The 12,637-nt window shown below is 32.4% G+C and overlaps 1 protein-coding gene across 1 annotated transcript in view; it reads left to right on the forward strand.

Annotated features, from left to right (window-relative positions):
* LOC308496883 (A disintegrin and metallopeptidase domain 3-like) overlaps positions 1-12,637 on the forward strand; it is a gene marked incomplete at both ends in the record, with an annotated part of 140,333 nt that overhangs the window by 23,813 nt on the left and 103,883 nt on the right. Inside the window, 2 exons of the mRNA XM_081046667.1 lie at positions 602-779; positions 8,213-8,278. Of these exons, the coding sequence (XP_080902793.1) occupies positions 602-779; positions 8,213-8,278 (244 nt within the window). The remainder of the gene's footprint in view (positions 1-601; positions 780-8,212; positions 8,279-12,637) is intronic.

Consider the following 12,637-nt stretch of genomic DNA (forward strand, 5'->3'; position numbering starts at 1 on the left):
TGAATCCTTTAATTTTTAGAAATTCCTTGAATGGTAGAGTGAAAGCAAAGAAAGTATAGGCTTTGATTGTGTTTCTTCTCATATACCTTCTTTTCCTACTTCTCTTACCTTTTTTCCTATTCTTGTTGTCTCTACCCTAGGCTTGCAGTCATAAAATTTATTCAGAAAAAGCCCACAAATGTAAAGAATATTCACATTTATTAGCCATACTAGAACCACAGTGACTCCTAAATGCCATAATAGACAGACGGTATAAAGTTTTGTTGAAGGTTAATTTAAGTAAGACAGGATGATTCTTAGATTAAATTAGACCATAAAGACCACTATCAAATTTCTATAAATATTTTTATTTAATGGTAATTTATGTTTCTCATATATATAATTTCTCATATAGGCACATTTCTAATAATATGTAATTAATTATATATAATTAATAAAACAAAATCTATATTAATTGCTTTTATTTCATGGTAATTTATGTTTCTCATATATATAGTTTCTCATATATGCACATTTCTAATATGTAATTAGTTATATATAATTAATAAAATAAAATCTATATTAATTGCTTTTATTTCTTTTTATGTCTTTAAATACTCAGGGGATTATTGCAGTTGGAGAATGTCAGTTATGGAATTGAACCATTGGAATCTGCAACTACATATGAGCATATGCTTTATCAAATAAAGAATAATGAAATGGATTTTCTCCCTTTACCAGGAAATTATCCTATAACTCAATTGGTAGATCAGTCATACAAGATTCTTGTGAAGTCAGAAGTAAGTAATCCATTTTCTGAGATCTTCATTTTTGTTACTTTTGAAAAACTTATTCATATTGATTTTTGTTACATTTGGAAAACAAATTTAAACTGATATTAGTTGTATTAAAATCTTCTCTTGTAAGATATTTATTTTAAAAGTTATAGGAATGAACATATAATAGATATGAACACACATACTTCAAAAATGAAAATTGTCCACCCAGAGTCAGTTCTTCTTCCATCACCATATTATTTGACACCCTTTACCCTCCTCTATCACCCTGGGTGGAAAATACACAATGCATTATATAGATGATGTATTAGAGAATTGTGCATTTGAAATCTATATAACTTTACTAATCAGTGTCACACCAATAAATTTAATGAAATGAAATTTTTAAAAATGAAAATTCTCACATTTTTCTAATTGCAAGTATTCTTACGCATATATATGTATTATAGTTGCGTTGTTACTGAATTTCCATTCTCCCTATATAATGATACCCAAATTTGCTAATTATTATTTTGTCAGTATTTTCCTTGCCAATACATATTTTTTACTTGTAAAAAGTTTTATTTTAATAGAAAATTTAAAAATAGAAAAAGTCAAGAAGTCCCAAATATCATCATCCAGAGATAGTGTTGTTAGAATTTTGGAATATTTGGTCCATTTCTTTTAATATATCTAATTTTAAATGTAGATTTATAAATGTACAGACTTTTATTTTTAACCAAGAAATGATATGACCATATATGTTTCTTTGAAATTTTCTCTTTGCTGTTAAGAGAATAATGCATATTATGATACATTTATTATATTAAGCTAAATAATATTGATTAAAATATTAAATATATGCATAGATAAGGAAAATAAGAATGGGGAATAATGGCATTTCCTATATAGTAAATGCTGTTGTGCAATCCACTGCAATCAGTTTGATGGATAATCTTTTACACTTTTTCATATATTTATGCATAAACTTAAAATGTACATATTTTATAAAATTATGTCATATTTGGCATATTTACATTTTTATTTTAACCAAGAGATGGACTGGATGAATGAACAACATTTTTGAGCAATCACAGTTTGCTTATAAATAGTTGCATCTAAGGGTAGTCATATTTTCAAAGACTTTTTGATATACATATGCACTCATGTGTGTGTATTCTGACTTCCAATGTTATCCTTAAGAATATTTGTACAACTTTGTATTTTATCCTCAGTGGTTAAATAAATGAATCTCCATCCACATAGTCTCTTCAAAATTGAGTATCACGTTAAAGAGAAGCTAAACAAAACAGCAATGAATGAAACTAGAATTTAATTTATGATGAACTCCATCTCATTTTGCTTTAACTTTCTTTTATTTATTTTGGCAAAGATATTGGTTTGAACACAGATAAACAACACTGCTCTTTTAGAAACTCATAAAAATGATAAAATAAAATCATACAGAGATGAAAATTTCATTTTTAATGAAACTACATTGTGACCCCAAAATTTATGCCAGCTCTGGAAACCATCTGCACGTTACAATACAACACTAGATACAACTTAAGACAATTTTTGCAACTGAAATAGAGCACTATCTCATAAAGTAAATTGCAAAAATGTAAAGGATTCCATGAATACTTTGCAGTGGCAGAGGGATAACCGGAAGGGATGGACATGCTTTGGAAAGACAAATAACACTGCACTGGCAGCCGTCCCCCTCCAATGAATCAGCAATATGAGAGGGTTGGAAGAGAAAAAGATAGCACATGGTCTCAGCTGCCTGGCTTGAAATCCAAGTCGGTCAGTCTGTAGCCATAAGAACTTGGACTAGTAACATAACCTTTCTGTGTTTAAATTTTCTTATGTGTCAAAAGCCAATAATAAAAACAATATGTAACTATTACAATTTTCACAGATCAGATAAGTTTATAAATGGAAATTACTTAGCATAATACGTGGAGAGATATAAGTGATCAGTAAATATCACTTGCTCCTACTATTAATATTTGCTCACCATATTTTCTAATATAGTGGCTCTAGGTAAGTGGAAGTAATTATAGAAAGTTTGGATACAAAACAAACTTCAATAATTAAATAAAATAGAGACAAAAATGTCAGAACCTAAGAAGAAATGAGGATTGTCACTGCAGGAATGAAGATAAGTGGGTATTGGTGTGTGTGGGTAAATTTTATTCTTTCATAGTAGAACTTGACAATTGTTTTTCATCATGAATGTGATAGGTTTAAATCTATAGGTTTAATGAAATATGTTTTCACATGGACTAGTGCTTTAACTAGCACAGATAAACAAAGTGAAAATCTTCAATTTAACAGATTTTAAAAAGGAACAGAAAAATAATATAAAAGCATATAGGCACATTTATGAAAGTAAACAAATAAGGTTATAAACAAGGTGAACACCTTCATTATAACCAAAGTTGAAAAGTATTTAAACAACAAAGGGCTTATCTATTAAAAGCAGATTTTACACATGCATTTACGCCTGCCCTTTCCTTAAACTCCAATAAAGTGAAAAGGGATTTTAAAAATGGCATAAACATACAAACACAAACAGAACAGGAGAGGAGTAATAACGATGGAAGTTGAATAGCAGATAGCTAGCTGAGTTAGCGCCCAAAAAGCTGAATCCTAACGTGGCAATTGTGTTAGGCTATAGGAAACTTGATATATACTGCAATAGTACTCAAGCATTTCTGGAATTGCACGTCCACATATCTTAGGAAGTGATTGTAAAGGTGGACCTACAAAGAGAATTTGTTGAAAATAAGTTGCAGAAATATTTAGAAATCCTGATTTCTTCTCCTAATCGATTGTCTCTGTTGTAGACTAACAGATAACTGAAGGCTATCTTGTCACAGAGGAGTCTGTGAAAAGGCACAGATATTTTATTATATGTCACAGTAGAGGAGGAGTACCATACGGTAATGGATTTGACTAAGTTAAACTTGGCACATTGAATATTGGTAACCAGGATTATACATTCTAGGAAATGTGTTGAAGATGCCTCTTCAGGAGGGAGTCAGATCAGCCCAAAGAATCAAAATTAACCATATTGACAGCTGGGTTTTCCCAACGAACAATCTAGACAAATTACCTCTGTGAAGAAAACAACCTCTAAATGCCATATGAGGTCACAGACATTGGAATAAGATGTTAAGTGCTCAATTCCTAATTACCATGTTTCCCCAAAATAAGACCTAGCTGGACAGTCAGCTGTAATGCATCTTTTGTAACAAAAATTAATTTAGCAAATTTATAGTAAAATATTTATAGTAAAATAAGACTGGGTATAATATAATATAATATAACATAATATAATGTAATATAATATAAGATAAGATAAGATAACATAACATAACATAACATAATATAATATAATATAATATAATATAATAATATAATATAACCACATCTTATTTTAATAATATAAGACTGGATCTAATCTAATCTAATCTAATCTAATCTAATCTAATCTAATCTAATCTAATCTAATACTGGTCTTATATTAATTTTTGTTCCAAAAGACACATTAGAGTGATTGTCTGGCTAGGTCTTATTTTCGGGGAAACATGGTACGAAGGGGCAGCAGACATATGATGAAACAATTTAATATGGAAGGTAGATATATGCAAAAAATCAAAGTTTTAAAAGTTGAGACAACAAAATGTATAGAGAGTGAAGAAAACAAAAATGACAATGTCCTTGGAGAGGTAAGAAAAAATATGTACAAAATAAGAACAGATTGCTATCTATCTATTTATCTGTCTATCTATCAGCTATTGATTTATTATTTATTTATTTGCTTATATTGGTTAGTAAAATTATACAGGTTTCAGGTGTACATTTCTATAATACACCATCTATATATTGCATTGTGTGTTCACCATCCAGAGTCAGTTTTTCTATCACCACATACTTGACAACCTTTTCCCTCTTCTACCACCTCCTCCCCCTTACCTTTTGGTAACCACTAAACTGTTGTCTGTGTCTATGAGATTTTGTTTCTTTGTTTGTCTTGTTCGTTTGTTGCTTTTAGTTTTATATCCCACATATGAGTGAAGTCATATGGTTTTCAACTTTTTCTGTCTGACTTATTTTGCTTAGCATAAATACTGCCATTTGCAACAACAAGGAGTAATCTTCAGATTGCTGTTTTAAAAATAACATTAAGTAGATAACAGTTCTTGGAAATTAAAAGCATAATAACAAAAAAGTAAGAAATGAATACAAAGTTCATAAGACAAAAGTGCAGTAGTTACACAAAAAGTAAAGTAAAAAGACAAATGAATGGGAAATTTGACAGATAAAACAATTAAAATATAAACATGGGTGATACAAGAGGAATGCCAGTATGAATAAACAGAGAAAACTGAATTAAATAAATCTCAAAACAATCCAATAAAAATTCTCAAAATTATTTAAGATGAGTTTCTTGACTGATATAAGAAAAAAATCTAGTTTCTTATACATGAGTAAGATAGAGAATGGCATGAAATATACCAGCGGCCATACTGGAAGTTGAAAGGCAACAACCACAGTTACTTTAAAAAGAGGCAAAATCATTTTCAGTCTACAATTCTGCACTCAGCAAGAACTACATAACTGAGTTTTTTTTTTTATTGAAACCATTTTTTTCCTCCCTAATAGGAAATGTCCTTCCTAACTTACAAAACAAGCAAACCACAGTGAAATAGATAGCAAGAACCTCTAATTTCATCATGAATGAGACTAGTAGCCAGCCAAAATCACAACCAAATTCACAAGTAATAGTTGCCAAATACAGTGAACTTTTAATCAAGTGTAAAAGAAGAGTCACAGAAAAACAGAAATTAACATTGTTAAAATGTTCATTTTCCCCACATTGATCTGTAGATTAAGTGTAATCCCCATCAAAATTCCAAAAACATTTTGTAATAATTGCTTTGAAAAGTCATAAAGAGACGCAAATATCCTAGAATAGTCAAACAGTTTTAAAAAGAATAACAAGATGGAGGACTTACATTATTATTATTATTATTATTATTATTATTATTATTATTTTGACCATTAGAATATATCTGTTACCTTTATTCATAACCTTTTCAGTCCCAGAATATCCCCCATTTAAATCATATCATTTTGTGTCTCTCCAGTTAGTGTATTTTATTGCTAGTATGTAGTGTTCTTTTGTATGAATATATCACAACTTGTTTACCTAGTCTCTTGATGATGGACATTTGGGTTATTTCCAGTTTGGAGCAATTATTTTTTTCTTAAAAGACCAGATAGTAAATATTTTAAGCTTGTGGGGCAGGCATATGGTCTGTTGCAGCTACTTCACTAAGCTTTTGTAGCATGAAAGCAGTATAGACACTATATAATCAAATAGGTGTGGCTGTGTTCCAGTAAGATAGTTGTTGCGAAACAGGTGACCATATCTTGGGCCATAGTTTCTTGATCCCTGCTACAGAAATGAATATTGTGTTATTGATATAAATACAGACCTATTGAACAGTGGAACAGAATAGATAAAAAGTAGACCCAAAATGCTATTGGCTAGTTGATTTTCCACAAAGATGCTAAGAGTTTGGAAGGTTAAAGAATGATCTCTTTAAGAAATGATGCTAGAAGACTGGATATCCATATGGAATAAAATGTCTTGTCCCTTTTTTTAAAAAAAAAAACAAAACAAAGAACTAGAGCCTAGACTTAAATGTCAAAGCTAAACATAAAACTTCTAGTAGGAAACCTAGGAGAAATCAAATTAATGATCCATAAGTATGTTAAAAGATATTCAACATCATTAATCATCAAGGAACTGAAAATTAAAACCTCAATGAGATATCAATACAGACTAACAAGAATGGATAAAATGATAAAGATTGACAATACCAAGTATAGACAAAAATGTGGAGCAATTGGCACTCATTAAACTTGGTGAAAGTACAGAACGATCAAACTAAAAAACAATTTGGAACTTTTGTACTACTTTACACACCCATAATTACCATGTGACTTGGCATTCAATTTTTAAGTATTTACCAAGAAAAATTAAAGAATATAACTGCAAAAAACTTGTACATGAATATTTATATCAGCTTTAATTATAAAATGTCTAACTAAGCCAAATCAACAGATAAATGTACAAAGTATGATGTAGTTCTACAGTGGCACACCATTTAGCAATAAAAACTAATGATTTACTAATAATCACAACAACATGGGTGAAAGAAGCTGGACAGAAATGAATACATGACATATGATTCCATTTCTATGAAATTCTAGAATACATTATTGTAACCTATTTTGAAACAAAGCAGATCATTGATTTCCTTGAGCCAGGAGGGCTATTGACTTGGAAGAGGGAGATGGGAACCTTCCTTGTCTTACTCATGGAAATGGTTATATGGGTCTATACATTAATACCAGTTCAAATAACTGTATACTCAATATGAATGCATTTTATTGAGTATAAGCCACAATAAAGTTAATATAAATAATTAAAGGTATAAAAGTAAAGACACAATAGAGGCAATGTTTGGGGAATGTTGATGGGAGTTTGTTTAACTTGAAGGTTGGGGGAGGATCCTAGCAGTAGGTTTTTAGAGGAAGGAAATAAGAGATCTGAAGAATTTGTGAACTTGTTGCAACGATGTTGCTAACCTTTTTTTTATATTAGAGGGATTATTCATTATGATTTTTTGCTAACTGGATAAACAGTTAACCAGTTTGGAAGTGCTGAAAAAGCTGCATGAAAACGTTAGACAACCTCAACTTTTCAACAACAATTCATGGCTCTTGCATCATGACCACACACAGCACTGTCTGTGAGGGAGTTTTTAGCCAGTCAACAAAAAACTGTATTGGAACACACTCCCTATCACCTTGTCCCCAGTGATTTCTTTCTTTACCCGAAGATAAAGGAATTATTGAAAGGAAGACATTTTGATGACATTAGGACATCAAGGGTAATAGGATGACAGCTCTGATGGCCATTCCAGAAAAAGAGTCCCAAAATTGCTTTGAAGGGTGGACTAGGCACTGACATTGGTGCATAGCTTCCCAAGGAGAGTACTTCTAACGTGACCATAGTGCTATTTAGCAGTGAGATATGTAGCACTTTTTCTAGGATGAGTTCGCGAACTTAATTGTCAGACCTCCTATGTGTTCTCCCTCATTGCAGTCACTTTTTGTGAGGATTCTAATGATCAAGAATATAAAGTAAAAGCTTCTGACTTGTTCCTAAACATTTGTTTGTAATCTTACCTGCTTATTTACTCAGTCAGCATCCATCCTCTTATTTTCCTATTATCTATATATCTTTATGTATAGCTATCAATTTGTCTATCTAGCTATACCTTTCTGTGTGTACATATATAATGTTTATGATAATTACAAACAATATAAGAAATAAAAAAATGTTGTAGTTAATCATGACCTCTGTTTCACAGAAAAATTCAGATGTTGTGCTATTGAAAAGAACTCTGAAAATACAAGTCATTATGGATAAAGTCTTGGTATGCATCATTGATATATTTCATCATATCTTGGTTTTGCATTTAAATTCAAAGGGAATAAGAAAAAGAAACTTCCTTTTTTGCAATACAGATGTATTTTACTCTGTTCAAAATATGTATCTCCATAGGCAGGACATAAAGAAATGTCAATTGCCTCTACATTGAAACAGGGGGAATGGTATTTATAATATTGATTTTTAAATCAGTATGGAATTCTAGTAACAATGTATAAGTTTGCATGTATAGAAGGCTTCTACTACACTATAATCTATTGGATTATAACTAGCTGCACAAATTTCTGAATTCACTCCAAGTTGTGTGAAATTTTTCTTAAATCGATTTCCATTTTAAAGCAAGCTATTTCATTTATTATACCCAAGAGTGAAGTTTCTAGGTCATAAGGTAGTGCTATTTTTAATTTTTTGAGGAACCTCGATACTGTTTTTTATTGTGGCTGCACCAATTTGCAATCCCATCAACAGTGCATGAAGGTTTCCTTTTCTCTGCATTCTCGCCAACACTCGTTTGTTAATTTGTTGACGATAGTTAACCTGACGGTGTGAGGTGATATCTCATTATGGTTTTAAGTTGTATTTTCCTGGTGATTAGTGACATTGAGCATCTTTTCATATGTCTGTTGGCCATCTGTATGTCCTCTTTGGAGAAATGTCTATTCAGGTCCTCTGCCCACTTTTAATCAGATTGTTTGTTGCTTTCATGTTAAGTTGTACAAGTTTCTTATATATTTTGGATATTAACTTTATTGGATGTATCATTGGTGAATATCTTTTCCCATTCACTAGGTCATTTTGTTGATGGTTTCTTTGACAGTGTAAAATCTCTTTAATTTGATATAGTCTATAGTATTTTTTTCTTTTGTTTTCCTTGCCTGAGGAGACATAGCCAAAGAAATATTATTAAGAGCATGTCAAAGAATTTATGGCCTAAGTTCTGTTTTAGGAGTTTTATGGTTTTAGGTCTTGCATTTAAGTCTTAAATTCGTTTTGAGTTTATTCTTGTACATAATGTAAGAAAGTGGTCTAGGTTCATTATTTTCATGTATCTGCCTAGTTTTCCCAACACCATTTATTTATTAATAAGATGCTGTCTTTACAACATTGTATATTCCTGCATCCTTTGTTGCAGATTAATTGACAATATAGGTGTGCATTTATTTCTGGGTTTGCTCTTCGGTTCTATTGATCTATATGTCTGTTTTTATGCCAGAACCATACTGTTTTGATGATAGCCTTGTAGTATAGTTTGATATCTGGTTATGTGATACTTCGAACTTGTTCTTCCTTCTCAAGATTGCTGTGGCTATTTGAGGTCTTCTGTGGTTCCATATATATTTTAGGATTATTCTAGTTCTGTGAAAAATGCCATTGGTGTTTTGGTAGGGATTGCGTTGAATCTGTAGATTGCTTTGGATGGTATGAACATTTTAACAGTATTAATTCTTCCTATCCATTACCACGGTATATCCTTTTATTTATTTATATCTTCTTCAGTTTCTTTCTTCAATGCCTTATAATTCTGTGAGTAGAGGTCTTTTACCTCCTTGGTTAAATCTATTTTTATGTATTTTATTTTTTGTAATACAATTGCTAATGGGATTTTTTTTGACTTTTCTTTCTGTTAGTTTGTTATTGGTTTATAGAAATGCAACCAATTTCTGAATATTAATTTTATATCCCAGTACTTGACTGAATTCATTTATTAGCTCTAATTTTTTAGGGTGTATTCTTTAACCTTTTTATATTGCATCATGTAACCTGCAAATAATGACATTTTATTTATTTCTTTCCAATTTAGATGCCTTTTATTTCTCTTTCTTATCTGTGGCTAGGACTTCCAATATAATGTGCCATAAAAGTGGTAAAAGTGGACATCTCTGTCTTGTTCCTGATCTTAAAGAAAGAGTTTTCAGCTTTCACCATTGAGTATAATGTTAGCTGTGGACTTGTCATATATGGCCTTTATTATGTTGAGGTATGTTCCATCTATCCCTGTGAGACCCAGTGGTGCAGTTCTCCTGGTAATCTGAGCTGGGTGCTCCAGGTGTTTCCTTTGTGTGGGTTGTGTATGCCCTCCTGTTGTAGTTGATTCTTGATTGCTCTAGGCATGTTAGAGAGTGGGACTTACCTTCAGGATAACTGGCTGGGAGGAATGGCTGTGACTATAGCAGATGAATTGCTGTGCAAGGACTGAACCCATGGAGCGATATTTGCTTTGGCAGGACTCTGTCCTTTATGTGTCTCATTTGTCAATTTGGTTGCGTAGTGCTCTATTGTTATCTGAAGCCGATCACCTGGTGTGTTGATTCCGGAGCCTCTTGGGAGGGACTCTGGTGCAGGCAAAGTTCAGTAGCTGCCTGTGCTTAGCCTGGGCCCATCTGGTTGCATATTCACAGTGATATGAAGTTGGTACCCTCTGTGCTGGGCTTGGAGGCACCTGTGAGTGGCTAGGCTGCTAACTGAGGCTGGCTGCCAAGGAACTTCACTTGGGGCTGCTTAGCAAGTGGTACAGGGTACATGGAGTCTAAATGCTTCTTGTTTGTGAACTTTTGAAAGAATTCAGGAAAGTCTGTACCATGAGCCAAGGAAGGTCATTTATGTGGAAAAGCCAGAGGGAGAGTTTCCAGGAAGTGTGGAGTGGGGTCTCAGGGAATCACCAGACAGGGTGAATGGTGTTAGCCAATTTAATGAAGAGCTCAGATTTGACAGGCTCATGTGCTTGCTGGCTGGGTGCAGGGAAAGAAAGATCAACAAAGGAACAATAGTCTCTGCCAGCAATTCTGTCTCCACAGAAACCTGTCCTTTTTCATGCCCCTCCAATTCTCACCTGAAGCTAGTCAATTCAGCTCCTCTCCATCAGTCTCTGGTGCTTTTTGAGCTGCTGCCCAAGTACTGGAGGTCAGGGTGAGTGAATTTGTGAGTAAGCGAGTTTGTGCACGATCCCATAATGATCTGCAGTCCCTAGGTCTCCAGCAGCCCTCTGTCTCACTCAGCCCCAATCCCCACTGGTTTTCACAGCTAGATGTTATGGAGACTTTCGTTTCCTGCACTGGAGTCCTGGGCTGGGGAGCCTGCTCTGGGGCTGGTACCCATTGCTTCTCAAAGGGGATCTCCATAGGTGAGATAGTTTTGATGTGGTTGTGGGAGGAGGTGAGCACAGCATTTACGTATCCTGCTATCAAGACTGGAAGTCAGCCTTTTATGATTAGGGGAACTATGTAAAAATGCCTTATTATGATGTTAATTTCTATTTATAATTCTGTTAAAGTTAGTTTTTTGTATTTTGTTGCTATTTTATTAGTTAGAAGCAAGTTTAGAATGATTCCAACTTTCTGATGAATTAAATATTTTATCAATATTAAATTACATTGATAAATATTATTTCCACCTTTGCTGTAAGCTTTTTCATATTAATATAACCATTACATTAATGAATATATCTATCATATAACATAACTCATGATTTTTGTCTAGTATTTTCCTGGCATTTATTTTCATGCTTTGACTCTTAATATTTCTGTGTCCTTATAATGTAGGGTGTGTTTTTTTAATTTTAATCTGTATATAGTAGATTTTTTTTTCAAATTTTGTCACTTACCTACTGTTTGGGCTATTGATAATTTTTTATTATTGACATATGAGGACTTATTTCCATAATCATATTTTTTATTTCTTTTGTTTTGCTTTTCATATGTTTAGCTTTGCAAAGGGTCACCGTCATTCATGCCACACGTGTTGCATTGTGTAAATGTACATTTGATTTCTTGGGAAAAGTTACATACAGAAAAATTGCAAAGCACAAACTCTAAAGAGCTGGGAGGATAGAATCTCTTGTCCATAACAGAGAACCCTATCCATTGTATTTTATTTTCTGTCAGTAATCTTCTGCAGACTTACAGGAGATTATTGAAAATCCCAAGCTTCCACTTTTTGTGCTTTCTGCAAACAGAAATATGTATGCACACACAATTAGAAGTATTTCAGAAAAAAAAATCTTATGATTTTTGTTTCCTTAAATGAGGTCATATTCTTGAAATTGTTCACCAGAGCTCTGTGTTTACACCAAAAATACTTAGTAGTTTAGTTAGTTAGAGATTTGAGTCCTGGTTCTTACCCTTAGTATTTATGCAATCTTGGAAACTTAACTTTTGACCCTCAATTTCTATATGTGTAAAGAAGATAACCACAACCCTATCATTTTAATATTAGCGATTAATACATAGTGGCCCTAGGTTTATGCCTAAAACTTATTAATCGTTTGATAAATCAAAATTCTACTTTCATCCTTTCACTTGAGCACTGCATTACTGTAACATTTTTTATCCATTTAAAATGTGGTAGT

The sequence above is a fragment of the Rhinolophus hipposideros genome, assembly GCF_964194185.1.
Source record: "Rhinolophus hipposideros genome assembly, chromosome: 4".
In the NCBI taxonomy this organism is placed as follows: Eukaryota; Metazoa; Chordata; class Mammalia; order Chiroptera; family Rhinolophidae; genus Rhinolophus; species Rhinolophus hipposideros.